This window comes from Dysidea avara, chromosome 11, assembly GCF_963678975.1.
Source record: "Dysidea avara chromosome 11, odDysAvar1.4, whole genome shotgun sequence".
NCBI classification, from domain to species: domain Eukaryota; kingdom Metazoa; phylum Porifera; class Demospongiae; order Dictyoceratida; family Dysideidae; genus Dysidea; species Dysidea avara.
Genome location: NC_089282.1, coordinates 729,507 through 746,257, shown reverse-complemented (window position 1 = coordinate 746,257; position 16,751 = coordinate 729,507). Strand labels below are relative to the sequence as shown.

Genomic DNA, 16,751 nt, shown 5'->3' with positions numbered 1-16,751 from the left:
CTGTGCTTCATAAAAGTGTGACTAGTGTAACTCTATACATAATTTTATCACTAAACTTCAGATTTTCAAATTAGATTTTATGGAAAAGTGTTGAGACTTTTATTCAAATCACCATGTCCAAAGAATGTTATAAAACACAAGAAGTTCATGTAAGAACTTGTTATGCAAGATTGATCTGTATGACTACATAGTCCAATAGATAGTAGCCTGTATTACATATGTGTTAAATCATAGAATGTCATGTCCTTGGAAGATTTTACATTGCACATATATCCTAAACTAGTGACAATGATATACATTAGCTTGAGTGTGTAATTATTCCTCTGTAGTTTGTACTGTGAATTTCAGTCAGTCAACATACAGTGTTGATGAAGATGGTGGACCAGCACGACCTGTACTAGTTCTCAATGGTATGTCATCAACTGATATTACTGTAGACGTTATAGATACTGAGATTACTGCCACAAGTAAGTAAAGTAACATCATCACAAAATGTTAATAGTAGTAATAATGTTACAGGAGGAGGTGTTGATTATGATTCTGGACCATACACTGTCACATTCACTGTTGGAGAGACCAGTGTTCCATTTGATATTCCAATAAATAATGATGATGTTGCAGAATGTAATGAGGATTTCCGTCTTACTATTAATTCACCAGCTAGTTGTGTTATGGTTGTTAGTCCTGATACTGCTACAGTGACCATAAATGATGATGAAGGTAAGTGATACTAATATTGTAACTATAGAATACGTTCTGGCCCATAACCTTAATCTCTAGTGCTAAGTATTGGAGAAACATAGGAATGAATCTACAAAACCGTAAATCACTTTATTTTCATGCAAAAAATTTCATAATAAAAATTTTCATGATTACGTGAATGACTGCTCTATTAGAGTAGTTTAAAATTTTTCATGTAAGAAACAGTTTTGCATACAAAAATTATTTTACAAAAAAGAGAGCAAATTATGGTAATTCTACCACTATTAGTGCATGTGAGTGCAATGTGCTAATAAATTAGTTTGTATGCAACTTTTGCAAATTACAGCTGAACCTCAGTTATCTGAACCCCTTGGGACCAGGGGTGGTCCATAAGTCCATATCTCTGAAACCATGTATATAATATTTAGGATGCTAAAATCTTTAGTGCACCTTTGAATAAAAACATGAAACTTGCCACACAGTTTGTATGCATCATAAAATTTTGATAGGGAGCCACCTCAGATTTGACCTTTGGTGACCTTTACACCCAATTTAATGCTTTAAAATGGTCAGTTTTTCATCTGTCCCACCTAAAAATGGTTCAGAATTCACAAACTTGGTGTCAAATTAATGCTCTTGCTCTGAAGAGTACACTAACATTTAAAGAAAGTCCATAGCTTTTACTATTGCAAAGTTATAGCCATTAATAAGAGCAAAAAGTAAGACTTATTTTCTCCCGCCCATACACATCATGCTATGGTACTTATACATAGTCAGGGATTTTTCTAGAAAATAAATTCAGGGGGGGGGGGGGGGGATCCGAGTTTTTCAGAAATTGAGGGGGGGCAGAACTTAAATTAGGCTAAATTTGTTTTATTGTAGCTAGCTAGCCATCGACTAAATTTTATGATTTCAAATCAATTTATCATTGTTTCGTCATTGGGCTGGTTGAGGCAGAGTTCAGGGGGGGGGGGGGCAAAATCATTTTCAGGGGGGCAAAATGCCTCCTTTTTCCCCCTCCCCCCCTAGAAATATCCCTGCATAGTGCAGATTTGTATTTCCAACATAATTATTAGATGCTGAGTTAGATATGTGATATCATTTACAATTGTAAGGTGGAACCTGTCATATAGTGACCACCTGTGTTAAGAGAATGCATTTCTATAAAAGTTAACTTCAAAACATAGAATATACATTGCACAGTAAAACGCACTGCATACTTGTCTACATAAGATAGAACACTGCATGGCTAAAATGGTGCTAATGCCTATGGAATATAAAATAGCCAGTAGGTACACTTAAGCATGCAATATATGTTTAGTTGTCATCCTGTAACAATTCCCCATTCTATGTGTATCCTTAGCCTGTATATACAGTATACCATGCAAACATTATGTTGGTGTGTTGTGATGGGTAGTACAAGGGACTAGCATTAAGCAGTGTTTACTAACCTGGTGCAATAAGATAGTAAAGGAATTGGTAGTTTATTTACAATAGCAGTATAAATACCACTAGTCAAAATATCTGCGCATATTGACCATCCCTATTGACATTACAGTAAACTGTACAAATAAGAATTAAGAAAAAACTATATTACTACATTCCAGACATTTTTTTTAATGTACAACATAAATAGTCACACTACTTTAATTTTGGACAAATGTTTTGATTTTAAAACCTGCACCATGACCAGTACCTATATATGGTATATGAACAATAAATCAGTTTAGTTGCCTGTGTAGAATTTTCCTATTATATATCAGTTACTGTATCACCCATTATTTTGCTTAAAAACCTGTGTGGGGATGTTGGATTATCAAGCAATATCAAACAGACAAAGTCTTATTTCATTGGTGTAACAAACGGTGTCAGATTACAGGATTAGATACAGGTGTTGAATTAGAGAGGTTTTACAGTAATAGCTTTAAAAAATATAATAAGAACAATGCTTATATAGTATGATATGCACTAATACACTGAGTTGCTATTGTATAGAGTGGTTTCAAATATTCTTCAGTGATAGATACTTAACATTAGTGATACCATATATTTGCAAGTTTATATAAATCTAAATAGTCTACAACAGAAATTTCTGCAATTGCAAACTTTAGTGTACAAAACACAAGCAATTGTCTTCACTATGATGATTCAATAAAAGTAGAATCCAGAAAGCTTAGTCAAAATGTGTGAATTCATACAAAAGCATGCAGCTAAAATTTAGTGGATCAAGAATTTGCAAAATTTACACAAATTGTACCTCGTACATAAACTCACGATTCAAAATAATGACCAACCTGCATGGGTATGTGACCCATGGGCATGTGACCCATGGCAGTCATTTGATCTATCCCTAAGTATCATGCCTATTTAACATGTCAAATTGTTATACAGAATAAGTACACTTTATGTAACAACTTTAAACAGAATGTAGGACCAGGTGTCCTACAGACCTTCAGCACTTGTGCTGTAAAGCCTGACTATGTTACAAGGCGAAGCCAAGGTGTTGATAACTAGATATCCTACGAGTGCAGGTGGGGTTTAACTAGCTTCTATCCCACACTTTGAAGTAGTCAAGTTCAAAAAGAATGTGTTAATAAGTATGTCAGTTGTGTATGGCTTATTATTGTTTGCTGATGATGTAGTTTTAATGGTATGGCTTCAATTTTTATTGAACATGGGGAGCCTGTATTCGTGGAATATGGAATAGCGGAATAACAGAATTACGGAATAAGCAAAAATATATTTTGTTATTGCTTATAGCCTCTATAACATTTTAATATACATTCTTCACTTCGTAGAGAACATAATCACGATGACACCAATCCTCGGGGTGATCTTTAAATAGGATATGTGCAAAGATATTCACTCTAGAACAATCTAACTAATCTAAACTACTGTTAAATACACTTCACTACATAATCGCTAGAAAACTAGAAGTTCTTTGTGCATACCAGCTGTCACACACGAGCAGCTAGCTAGCTAACTGGCTGAATAGTTTAGGACAAAACAATCCACTCCCTAGGTAGCTACCTTGCATGCATGGAATAATCTGACCTTTCTTATAACTCTGTTACCATTTCCTAAAGTGTTTCAAATATATTCGGAGAATAATACTGCTTTCAGCTCCCAACATCAGAGCTCCAACCTCGGCTCTAACACTTCGTATATAACTCTAATAATTTCGGGCAGTAACTCGTGTGTGACAGCTGGTATGAGTAAGTATAACACAAAGAACTTCTAGTTTTCTAGCGATTGTGTAGTGAAGTGTGTTTGATGGTAGTTTAGCTTAGTTAGATTGTTCTAGAGTGAATATCTTTGTACATATCCTATTTAAAGATCGTCTCGAGGATTGGTGCCATCGCGATTGTGTTCTCTATGAGGTGAGGAATGTATATTAAAACGTTATAGAGGCTATAAACAATAACAAAATATTTAGAATGTGATTTTCGCTTATTCCGTACTTCTGCTATTCCGCTATTCCGTTTTCTGCGGAATACAGACTCTCCTGAACATGTAGTTTTATAGTGTGTATGGCTTCAAATTTTGCTGAACTTGTAGATTTTATGGTGGGTATGGCTTCTATTTGCTTTGATTGCACTTCTTTTAACTTAATGTGTAATTTCCATATATGTACTGGGGTTTAACTACCATATACTGGGGTTTAACTACCATGCACTGGGGTTTAACTACCACACACTGGGGTTTAACTACCACACACTGGGGTTTAACTACCACACACTGGGGTTTAACTACCACACACTGGGGTTTAACTACCACACACTGGGGTTTAACTACCACACACTGGGGTTTAACTACCATGTACTGGGGTTTAACTACCACACACTGGGGTTTAACTACCATATACTGGGGTTTAACTACCATATACTGGGGTTTAACTGTACTGGGGTTTAACTACCACACACTGGGGTTTAACTACCATGTACTGGGGTTTAACTACCACACACTGGGGTTTAACTACCATATACTGGGGTTTAACTACCATGTACTGGGGTTTAACTACCACACACTGGGGTTTAACTACCATGTACTGGGGTTTAACTACCACCCACTGGGGTTTAACTACCATGTACTGGGGTTTAACTACCATATACTGGGGTTTAACTACCATATACTGGGGTTTAACTACCATGTACTGGGGTTTAACTACCACACACTGGGGTTTAACTACCATGTACTGGGGTTTAACTACCACCCACTGGGGTTTAACTACCACACACTGGGGTTTAACTACCATATACTGGGGTTTAACTACCACACACTGGGGTTTAACTACCATGTACTGGGGTTTAACTACCATGTACTGGGGTTTAACTACCATGTACTGGGGTTTAACTACCACACACTGGGGTTTAACTACCACACACTGGGGTTTAACTACCATATACTGGGGTTTAACTACCATGTACTGGGGTTTAACTACCATATACTCCCAGTTGTTTACTTTGATGTATGGCATCAGTGGGATAGAACATAACCTTAAAACAGCATAAAATATTATTAACTACTCTAATAGAACAGTCACTACTCTAATAGAGCAGTCATTTTTGTAGTTAGTTTGATTAACTGAGAATCTGGATAGGTGGGATCCAGATAGTATAAGAAAGAACAGTGTTAACAGTTAATTGTAGTTTGGTAAGCTAGTTTATAGAAAATTCCTGGATTATTGTTAAGAAGTTTATGTCATATGTCTAGTCCATGATCCAGTCTTCAAAATACATTATGCCAGTCTTGTATCTGTTATGTAAACATGTATCATATAATTTGGGATTGAGTTGTTTGTCATGTTTTCACAGACCGTACAGTGGACTTTGTCAATGCACCATATACAGTGATGGAGGGTCCTGGTGTGGCTGTTAATGTGTGTCTTAGTATTACTCCTGTTTGTGATGATCAACCAGTTGAAGTGACACTGAGGACACGACCAGGAACTGCTACTCGTAAGTTATTAGTGAATACTCGATTGCTAATATGAAGTATCTCATGCTACAGCTAATGATGATTACAATCCTAGTCCTAAGACTGTGAGATTTGAGCCCAACCAGAGTATATCTTGTGTCTTGATAAACATTACTAATGATCAGGTTTTTGAGAACACTGAAATGTTTGAATTATTGATAGATCCACCTGATGGTGTAAATCCTGGCAGAGATACCACAACTGTCACTATTGAAGATGACGATATAATGATGCAATGTTAGTGTGGTATAATAACCATGACATGTACTGTGAATGTGCTTTCTCTTACTTAGCTCCAATGGAATTTAATGATACTGTGATTGGTGATCCACTTTATGAAGTTCCACTAAATCAACTTCCAAATGTTACCGATGTCACTTCACTGTGTTATGAGATTCATGGAGAAGCTGGTAAAATATTCAACTTGGTATCAGATGGTTGTGTACAGGTCAATGCTGAGTATTCTGCTATGGACATTCCTGAAAATGGTAACATCATCAGTAAGATTGGAGTGGCTGCAACCGACACTGATGGAGATTGTATTGAAATCGAAGTTGACGTGGATGACTGTGTTCCAGTTGTGAATGGAGTACCCTATAGTACTACACGATATAATTCTAATGGTGTGACAGCTAGACTGCGTAGTGGTAGGAATACTAGGGCTGTTATTGACGTCCCCAACTGTGATGATAGTATACTTGGTCCTCTAGTGGACAATCTAAAATTCTGGGTTGTCTGTCAAGACATTGGGGGTCAAAAAATGATTAAATTTCAAGTGATGAGAGGAAACAATCTGCATCCAGATGCACATGGACTGATAGGTTAGAGCTTACACATAAAGTACTATTTGTAATTTCTGTGTAATTTGTAGGTCAATTCTGGAATATACCGGTTACAGCTGTTCCTATAGTAACCGATGCTCTTGGTAATGACACTAATCCATACTCAATAACAGTTGATCACCCTCAAGCTCCAGTTCGTTCTTTTGTTGCTGACCTGTATCATCGTACTTGGGATAGGTCACTGGATCCATGTCTGTATGCTGGTAATTCTCAAGGTGGACCAATCTCTGAACTAGATGACCCTAATGATTCTGTGATTGAGGGTGAATATTCTGATTATGAAGTGGCTGATGGAATCTTTGGAAGAGATTTCAAACATAATCGTCTGTTAACTACCTCCTGTCCTTGACAAGTTGACACAAACAAATAAACCAGTTTTGGGAACATTAATTTTGTGTAATGTATTAGCTACTGTGTGTATATCTTAGCTAGTCTTTTGAGTACTTTTGTGCTAATTCAAATGACATTTTCATAAATTGTAAATGGTCAATAAGGTGATAACATAGATAGTATTACTATACTATCTATGGTGATAAGTTGCATGTAGACTACAGCTGTGAATCGGTTATGCAATCATCGGTTAATTACTAAATTGGTCATTGCTGAGGATCAGGCTATGCATGCAACAACCAATTGATCAGTTGGATCACATGACCACTAAATTGTCTACATAAAAGGAGCACTAAAGACATTATGTCATATTTATTGCAGAATTGTCATTGTATGACGGAGCAGTTACAAATGTGTAACTACTTTAAAGTGTAACATCAGTTGCATGCAACACTGGAAGTTTTGCACAAGGCCATTTTTATGTGATAAAAACACTGTTTAGGCCACATAAACTTAATTATCAGTTTCTTATCCTCCTGTACTCAAAATAGCAGTGCGGGAGGGTGGATTTTTATTATTTTACTAACTAGATAGCTGAATTAGCTAACTGTTCTAGCAAGGTACCCAGTTTAAAAGGTGCTAATTGGCCTCCCTTAGCCACCAGTGGTACAAAAAATCCTTGATGAGGTATATAAGAAAAGCAGTGCATGGTGCAGGTGGGGATGAGAGACTAATAATTATAAGTTTAGGAAGTATCAATAGCAGACATAATTGCATGAAGCAACGCCAGTACAACTTTGACTGCTACAAGTAGTTATTCCCTAGTTGCACAAAATGTGTGTGATTGCCTACTAACCACATCAGTGACCACCCTTCATGCTATGGCCGATTACAAGTTTGTCTGACAACCATAAGAAACAGAAATTCTTAATCAAAGTATATTTATACTGTGATAGATATCCTACGTATTCTACATCATACAGTCCTGAAACATTAAATACCTTTAGTCCCCCTGATCCATGCATGCACCTATTATCATGGTACACTCCCTCCCAAATCTGCAAATGTAACAAGTAGCTATATGATAGTAAAACAAAAAGTTGCAGCGCTTGAATATACCTTTCTTGTTTGGTGTGGAGTGCACATTGTGGGTGATCAACTGTTGTTATACTTGCATCACATGATCCTGATCACTCATTTAAGATGACATTTCTTACAAATTATTGGACTACTGATTTAGTAGCTATGATGGCTGGCCAGCCAGCAACAATAAAGATGGCTAGGAAATACATATTATACTCTTGATATAATTATACAAAAGTGTCACACCTGAGATTGTCACAATTGTGACATGTACAGTTCTTGACTCATTTTTTAGGTCTTTCTGGAATAGACCCTAGTCACAAGAAGACATATTGTTTTGATTAAACTGAATCAATTAGCTAATATATGTGACCAAATTTTTGAAAATCACCCTTATGGGTGCATTTGACACATTAAATATTTAGTTCTGAAACACAGCATTATAAGTCAAATTCCTATCCAATTAAGGGTAGAATAAACCATAGATACCCTGAATTACATGAAAATTTTTAGAAATATTTGAAAAGTGCTTTCTGCTAGTAACAGCACCATGCTAGTTTCAAAAATTCTAATTGTTTCAGGTGCGACCATAAGGGTAATTTTCCAAAATTCGGTCACATATATGAATCATTAGGTCTAAGTCCCTGCTAATGAAATTAGGTTAGGTAATCCTAAGGCTGCAGCACATGTTGCTGTCAGACCTTCAGTGCTGGTCACTGTAAAGTGCTAATAATAAATAATGAAATCACAATACTCCACACAACTGGAGATAGTAAAAGTAGCTAACAAATTAAAGTACTGGGATAACCTGTAGAACAACCATACTGCATGGTACAGGTTTAAGTCTATATAGGCAAATACTAGTATATGGTTTTTAGAATTACCAGCAAAACCAGCCCCCCCCCCCCCCCCCCTGTTATGCTCTTTTTATGCTTTCTATTTCCTGTTATGCTATATAAAACTTTTAAGCTGAGACATTCTACCAAAGATACAAACCATTAAGATTTATACTTGACAACATGTGCTATTCAATAAACACTCAATTGTTTGATAACTCAACCCCACAATTTTACTTACAGTGTTTGTATTATGTTTAATGGTTTAAATTAGTGATTTGTGGCTTTTTGTGCAACATCTTTCATAGACTGCAGCCTGATCATGAGGAGGTCTTACTTATTAGTTATTGTACTGCCCTTAATTTTCCTTCCTGCTATTATGCTAGCACACACACACACACACGCACGCACGCACACTACACACATGCACACTACACACACACACACACACACGCACACTACACACACACACGCACACTACACACACACACACGCACACACTCACATGCACACTACACACACACACACGCACAAACCAAAACATATAGCTAGATACTTGTTTAAATACAATTGTATGTCACAGCAGTTGCAAGCACATGCACAACTTCTTATAGCCATTCCTAATTGGTCAATTGATAGTGTATTGGTAGTCCTGTACATGTGCTGTGGTTTGCTTAATATGTGCACTAAATGAGCATGCCATTACCGTTAGTGTATAGCTGTGTTGCTTTTAATGCTTTAGCACAATATATAATTCGCTGTTGAAAGTGGATACATTCACAACAGCCCTCAGTCCAGGGAAAAACAGATGATTACCAAGTATTCTATTAGTAAATGCAGTTAAGAATCAGTTACCTGAATGAAGCATCATGTATCTAGCTGTATGTATAGTTGTTGATGATCCTCTGAAAACAAAATAGTATTGCTAATCACACTATGACTATGGGGAGTCAGATAAATCTCACAGAATAATTCCCAGATTCTGTAGTTTTGATTAAGAGGAGTAGCTATATATGTAATAGTTATATTATGGGCATGAGTGCTTTGCCTGATATATATATATATATATGTATATATACAGGCAAAGCACAAGTGCCTGTGGTATAACTAATATGCTCTGCAGACTTACCTAATTGGCAAAATCTTTGGTTGTTATACCCTTCTCTTATATAGGGAACCAAGTAAGCTGTGATTGTGGGATTGAATTTTGCCAAACAAGCTGTGATTGTGGGATTCAATTTTAATACATCAAACAGTAGTTTGATTTTATTTTTGCTAATATAGTAATTTTAAGAGACTAGTGTTAATTATGGTTCTTTACCACATTTATAAAAGAAAAACTACAGTTGATGTATTAAAATTGAATCTCACAATCAGTTTGGCACAATTCAATCCCACAATTACAGCTGCTTGATTGTCTATATAAGAGAAGAGAGATAACAGTATAACATCAAATAAATCTAATGATTTCTGGATATAGTGTGCACTCCTATTAGGTGTGCAATGTCTCAAGTTAACGATCGAGATATACACACTGCCTTAATGAGATATGCACTGGTAGCAGAGTGCGTATATCTCGTAAACATTTTGAGTCAGTGCAATATGTGATATATATATGCACTGGCTTTCCTTTGATCTGAGGTGTGAAAGTGGTACATACATAGTTATGCAGCCATTGTATGGACAATACAGTACATGGCACTTTGATCTCTCCCAAGCAAAGTACAAGACTAAGGTTTGCCTACATTTGCACAATGCCAATGCTGTGAAGTAAGTAAAAAGAGTGATAATAATTTTAATCATTATAACCACATATGACAAATATAGTTATAAAGACAGAATCATTACAATTATATGTGATGTAAATAGTTGTCTATACCTACTCAGTGATACTGAACTATTAGAGAGGTGTTCATTGTCATTTATATAATTCTGATCACTTTATAAACTAACCTGGACACCATAATGATCGGCAGTATGATGATGACACTGGGACTTTGTGGTGTCATTAAGGACCAGTAGGAATGCATACATATAAATGTTGTGTGAGTGTGAATTGTTTGAATATGTATAATCTCTAGTAAGCTATATATGAGGATTGTTTCCCAATGCATAATGGAAAATTTCTGAAATTTGGACAACTTTTAAATCCAGTGTGCTTCTTTTCCTTCTTACACAGTTATTTCTGTTACTGTTTGATTAAAGCATCTCCAAATTTTACTACTTAGTGGGAACATGTACTCTCCAAAACTCAGTATAATCTTCGTGTTTCATACACTCATTGTACTGACTTTTCTGCGTGTTTATACAGTCAGGAAAAAGTTGATAGGGAGTGTTCAGGAGCCCTAGGAAATTCCCTCCATATGTTTCTGGCAAAGTAATAATTACGAGCATTAACTACAACTTACAATCATCATCCAGTGTAGTATTACTAACAACAATATCACCAGGTAGTGAGGATGAATCAATAGTGAAAGTGAAGTCCTAGCTAAGTATTTTCCAGTATTTTATTGGAACATCAAATGGAACCCTGGTCACTAAATATGACAGTGTATGGTCCAGAAGTATAATCAACACCTCCTCCTGTAACATGTTAGTAATACTGTATCTCATACTCAGTTTTGCATCACTCACAACTGCAATATCTGGTCTAGAAATAAAATGCTGAAATTCAGCACTTTACATCATTTCCAACAATATAGTTCAAGAACATTAATAAACTTGTTAATATACATATGAATGCTCTATTAGAGTATATTTGGCAATTTAGAGTATCTCAATATTAAAAAGTTTCAAGAGAGCACATCTGAAAACCATCTTTGTAACTATCATAGTTACAAGGTTGCACATATTCAATTATAACCTTCAAATGTTTAACTACAAATCAGACAGTGCATGCAAAGCAAACAATATCTCATTATACAACTGCTACTCCTACCACTACAATTACTACTACTACTACATCTATGTTATATATACATCGTGATATCAGAGATCAATAATGAGTTACCATAGTTACTGTCTACCCAACTATACATCAGAACAAATCAAATGTGCAGGCTATATATTTGTTTGATTAAATTTTGTAGCTGTCTAATAATTCGTGTATATACTTTTTTAATGCCCAGTAGTAGATGTAACACATCACCCAATGTACCAAATTTTGATTAGCTTAGCTAATTCAGTAATTAATTATTCTATTATTTAATTAACTTTGCTACCAGTACAGTGGACCTTCAAAATACCTAGAATGTGCAACATGTATAATGATCATGCCACATGCTCTAAACTGTGTGTTGAAAAACATTTTAAAATATTTTGGCAAACTACTCACTTTTATGCTGTCAAACTTAGTGTGTGGTGTTCCTGCATGCTGAAACTGTAGGAACATAGATTTCAAAAGTTTACTGAAATCCTTGGAAATGCTCTGTTCCCATAGGAAAATCAATATTTCAAATTTGGCTAATTGTAACCGAAAATACATGTTTTATTTCAGTACATGACTGTTCTATTAGAGTATTCTCATCTTTAAATGGAGGATCTAAGCCTCTTCTAGTAGAGAGGCTTGCTCTATCACCACCTCCTGTTGCTTCATTGAGTCAACGAGCCCTTCATACAATAACAATAATTAGCTGATTTAGGGAAATTTGATCAGCCTGCACGGTGGCTTTTATTAGAATATGTAAAGGATGTTTTAGAATTAACTGCAAACAAATATCTGTGTCCGGGAAGCTGTATCATAGATGAAGTGTAGTTGCCTGAAATCCTAGCCTGCTGAGCTTCAGTTATATAATAAACTACAAAGAACACTTATATGTTATATTGTGAGCATAGAGAATGATAATGATTGAGAGCATATATAGCAACATTGAGCATATACTGTATGCATATCATAAGATAGTTATAGGAGAGTATTGGAGCAACATAGCTACACAATGACTACTGAACTGTGTTGAGCAATATCAAATATATACATGGTAGTTCTGATGAACGCTACAATTGTCCTTTTATGGTAATAATTAACAAGGGTCCAGGGATTACATGTTATTGTAACCATATGTACTCACTGTATATCATGTCATGTACAACTATTAACAAGAGAACCATTAGGTAGAGAGGATGGGTCAATATTGTTTTTATTGGAACAACTCCAGCAAGAAATGATCAAACTCAACACTTCCTCCTATAACGTGTTCATGCATCAGTTGTCATAAATTGTGTAAGGTTGTAGAATAGCTAGCAATTCATGTTTCTATGATGGTATCAGTGCAGCTATAGTTGTACTCCAACAAAATTAATCAGATAAAGTTGGCCACTATAGAGAGGTGGCCTTTCTGTGTGGCTGCTAACTATACTGTATAGCACTGCAAAACAACATTTTATCAGCTACCAGAAGCATTAGCTGGTACTTTTGGTTTAGCATGTCTTGGGGGCCGTGCATGGAGTACACTAAAGAGTTAGACGGCTAACTTAAGGGGCTAGTTAGGGCTAACTTAGGGCTAGTTAGGGCTAACTTAGGGCTAGTTAGGGCTAACTTAAGGCTAGTTAGGGCTAACTTAAGGCTAGTTAGGGCTAACTTAGGGCTAGTTAGGGCTAACTTAAGGCTAGTTAGGGCTAACTTAGGGCTAGTTAGGGCTAACTTAAGGCTAGTTAGGGCTAACTTAGGGCTAGTTAGGGCTAACTTCATATATTAAAGTTCTACTTTGAATTATGCAACAGCTATATGGATGCCATTTTGGGGAGTCTGAGGGATACCTAGGAAAAAGCTCTAAAAATGCTATAAGCAGTTAAGCAGTTAGATTTAAACTTTTAGTTACACACAAAATAAGTATAGCCACTGAAAATGATATAAATCTAACTGTTCTATTATAGTAGATCACTGCTATATCATAGTGTATATCAACCATTTTGTGTGTGTAGTGTGTTTGTGTGTGTGTGTGTGTGTGTGTAGTGTGTGTATGTGTAGTGTGTGTATGTGTAGTATGTGTGTGTAGTGTGTTTGTGTGTGTGTAGTGTGTGTGTGTGTAGTGTGTGTGTGTAGTGTGTGTAGTAGTGTGTGTGTGTGTGTAGTGTAGTGCGTGTAGTGTGTGTGTGTAGTGCGTGTAGTGCGTGTAGTGTGTGTGTGTGTGTGAGTACGGTTGCATGGCCCATTTCCACATGACATGTCTAAAATTTTATTGATCAACTCATTGACAATAGTTAGTCATGGTAAAACCCATCAAGGGTGACAGAGATGATAATATACAACTATTACCTGTATTAATAACAGGAACTAGACAAATCAAGGGTCGAAATTCTATGGTTTGCCCTAGTAGTTGCTAAGGGGGTGATGCTGGCAAGTACTGAAAAGGAATGTGTATCATCCTGTTTAGAGTGTCTTCTCAAGTGATGGCCAATTCAATGTTAGTAGCATGTCAGTCATACTGTCTCTATGGCTCCTCCTCTATGGTTTGTGTTACAGCACAATGATCAGGTACTAGTGTCACCACGCGTGCCCATATTGTGTAAACATGCATTTCCCAAAAGTTCTTTGCAAGATTAAGGGTTAACCTGTTAACAGCAATTTGCTTTGTTGTAAATTGAGTTTATGTGAAGAGTCCATGACAACTTATCATCTAAAAGCACTCCCAGATAGTGGTGTTTCTGTAAAGGGGTTCTGTACATAAAATTACTAGTAGACTACAGCCGTATGATGCAGCACTTATCTGCCAAACATCAGCCCATGCCAATCAGTAGCTTGAAAAGTCACCTTGGAATATCTTATGATCTTAATAGCCAGTAATAGTTGTCAGCAAAAATCCTTAGTTGACTGTGGATATATTAGATGCTATATGTCATTTATGCAGCACTGATCCTTGTGGGGCTCCTGATGTCACACTGCAGGGAGAAGAACATATACCATCATTGTTAAAATAACAAAAAAAAAAAACTCTTTGCACAGTTAGTAAGAAAAGATTTGATCTACTGTAGCAAGCCTCCTTTTATACCATAGTAATCTAAGGCCACTCCAATTGCTATACTGGTTCTGGTCCTGCTCACTCTGAAAGGGACAAGTGGGCGGGCAAATTTTGTCATTATGTCATTATTATTATTATACTGTTAAAATCACTATATTAAAACTACTGGATACAGCTACATGACTGTATTCAAGAGTACATAATAAATATATCTAAATATATATATATATATGTTATGAACTGATTGATTGATTGATTGATCTTTAAATTAGCCTCAAGTCAGTCGGCAATGCCGTTCTTCCCTAACTGAGGAGGAAACACAAAAATAGCATACATATACACATATAAATTACAACAGCACACACACAATAACTGAACAAAAAATTACAACACACACATAGCACATACAAAACAATTAAGCAAACAATTTACAAACACAAAAATCATCAACAAATTTTACACAAATAAGAAAATCAATCGTCCTGAAAAGTTGGAGATGTTAACATGTCGTTAGGAACTGCATTCCACCAGTGGGCAGCTTGAGATCTAAAATGCTTTTGAGTAAAAGAAAGTCTACATCTTGGTGGCTGTGCAAATAACTGTGTAGTACGAGTAGCATATTGATGTTGACGTCCAAATGATATTGGTGGAACTAATGGTATATGTTTTGGTTGAAAGTACTGATGGTGCATTGCACAGAGTGTGCGATATTGTATCATACTGCCTATTGGCAGCCAGTGTAAAGTGTGAAAATGATGGGATATGTGGTCATACTTACGAAGACCCAAACATAGACGAATGGCTCGATGTTGTAGACATTTCAAGCGATTGACATTAGCATTTGTGAGGGATGGACCCCAAACTGGTAAACAGTACAAAACATGAGAAAATACCAAACTTTCAATAAGCATCTTAAACAAATCTGTCTTAAAGATCAACCTCTGTTTGTTCAACAAATATAAGTAGTATGACATTGATCTACATACTTTAGAAGACCAAGAAAGAGTGCTATCAAATATAAGAACCAAATACTTCTGCTTGGATACAACACTAAGAGGTGTGTTGTTGACAAATATTTTAGGAAAGTGAACAGGTTTATGCTGGCCTGGACTTTTAAACCACATCACAGAGGACTTCGACAGATTCAATGCCATTCTGTTTACTACAGTCCACTGACTAATAACTTCAAGATGCGAGTTCATCAATGACGAAGCTCCCTGAATATCCAGGGCAGAACAAATCAATGTCGTATCATCAGCATATTGCAACAATATACCACCAAAAGCCTGAGATGGCAAGTCATTAACATATACTAAATACAGTAGGGGACCAAGGGCACTGCCTTGAGGTATTCCCCCTTTCATGGTCCTCCATTCTGAAAAATTGTCCACACCCTTAACACGATGCGAACGGTCTGACAGATAATTTTGGAACCACTTTAACACAGCTGGACCTATATTCAACTGAAACAATTTATCAAGCAGGATATGATGGTCCAGTGAATCAAATGTCATACGAAAATCCAAGAAGGAGGAGAACTCTTGCTATAATACATGCACCAGCATAAATTATTTATATACAACAAAGTAAAACCTACAAGTGCTGACAACATTTAGATACCAATCACAAAATACAATGGCTTCTAAAACCAAACTTTAAAAAGCCAAAAGCCATATACTAAGGTTGTCACTTCCAATTAGCAACAATAACACATACCAGAAAGCAATGCAACATGTGCCAATAAGCAGGATAGACATTAAGCAGAGTATGCGCATGCGAAACGAACAGCAAAATCATAATAATAGTAATAATGACTAATCTAGAGATTTTGATATTTTGGTGCGGGCGGGGGACCAGAAACCAGTATACCTGGCCTAATGGGAGGGTTAATCAGTCTAAAATGGCTGCATCAATTTATCCAACAACAGGCAGATAAAAGAAGAAAACCACAAGTACAGTGGAACCTTGGACCCCACTCATCTGGATTCTCGGTTAACTGAACTACAGAAATGACTACTCTATTA

At 36.2% G+C, this 16,751-nt stretch overlaps 1 protein-coding gene across 8 annotated transcripts in view; it reads left to right on the top strand.

Moving 5' to 3' along the window:
* Window positions 1–7,004, top strand: part of LOC136237872 (adhesion G-protein coupled receptor V1-like) — a 206,773-nt gene extending 199,769 nt beyond the window's left edge. For all 8 annotated transcript variants that reach the window (XM_066028111.1, XM_066028112.1, XM_066028113.1 and 5 more), the window contains 6 exons: window positions 330–467; window positions 520–720; window positions 5,517–5,660; window positions 5,713–5,916; window positions 5,973–6,500; window positions 6,551–7,004. In XM_066028111.1, coding sequence (XP_065884183.1) covers window positions 330–467; window positions 520–720; window positions 5,517–5,660; window positions 5,713–5,916; window positions 5,973–6,500; window positions 6,551–6,870 — 1,535 coding nt within the window. In that variant the 3' untranslated portion in view covers window positions 6,871–7,004. The remainder of the gene's footprint in view (window positions 1–329; window positions 468–519; window positions 721–5,516; window positions 5,661–5,712; window positions 5,917–5,972; window positions 6,501–6,550) is intronic.
* The last annotated feature ends 9,747 nt before the right edge of the window (window positions 7,005–16,751 follow it).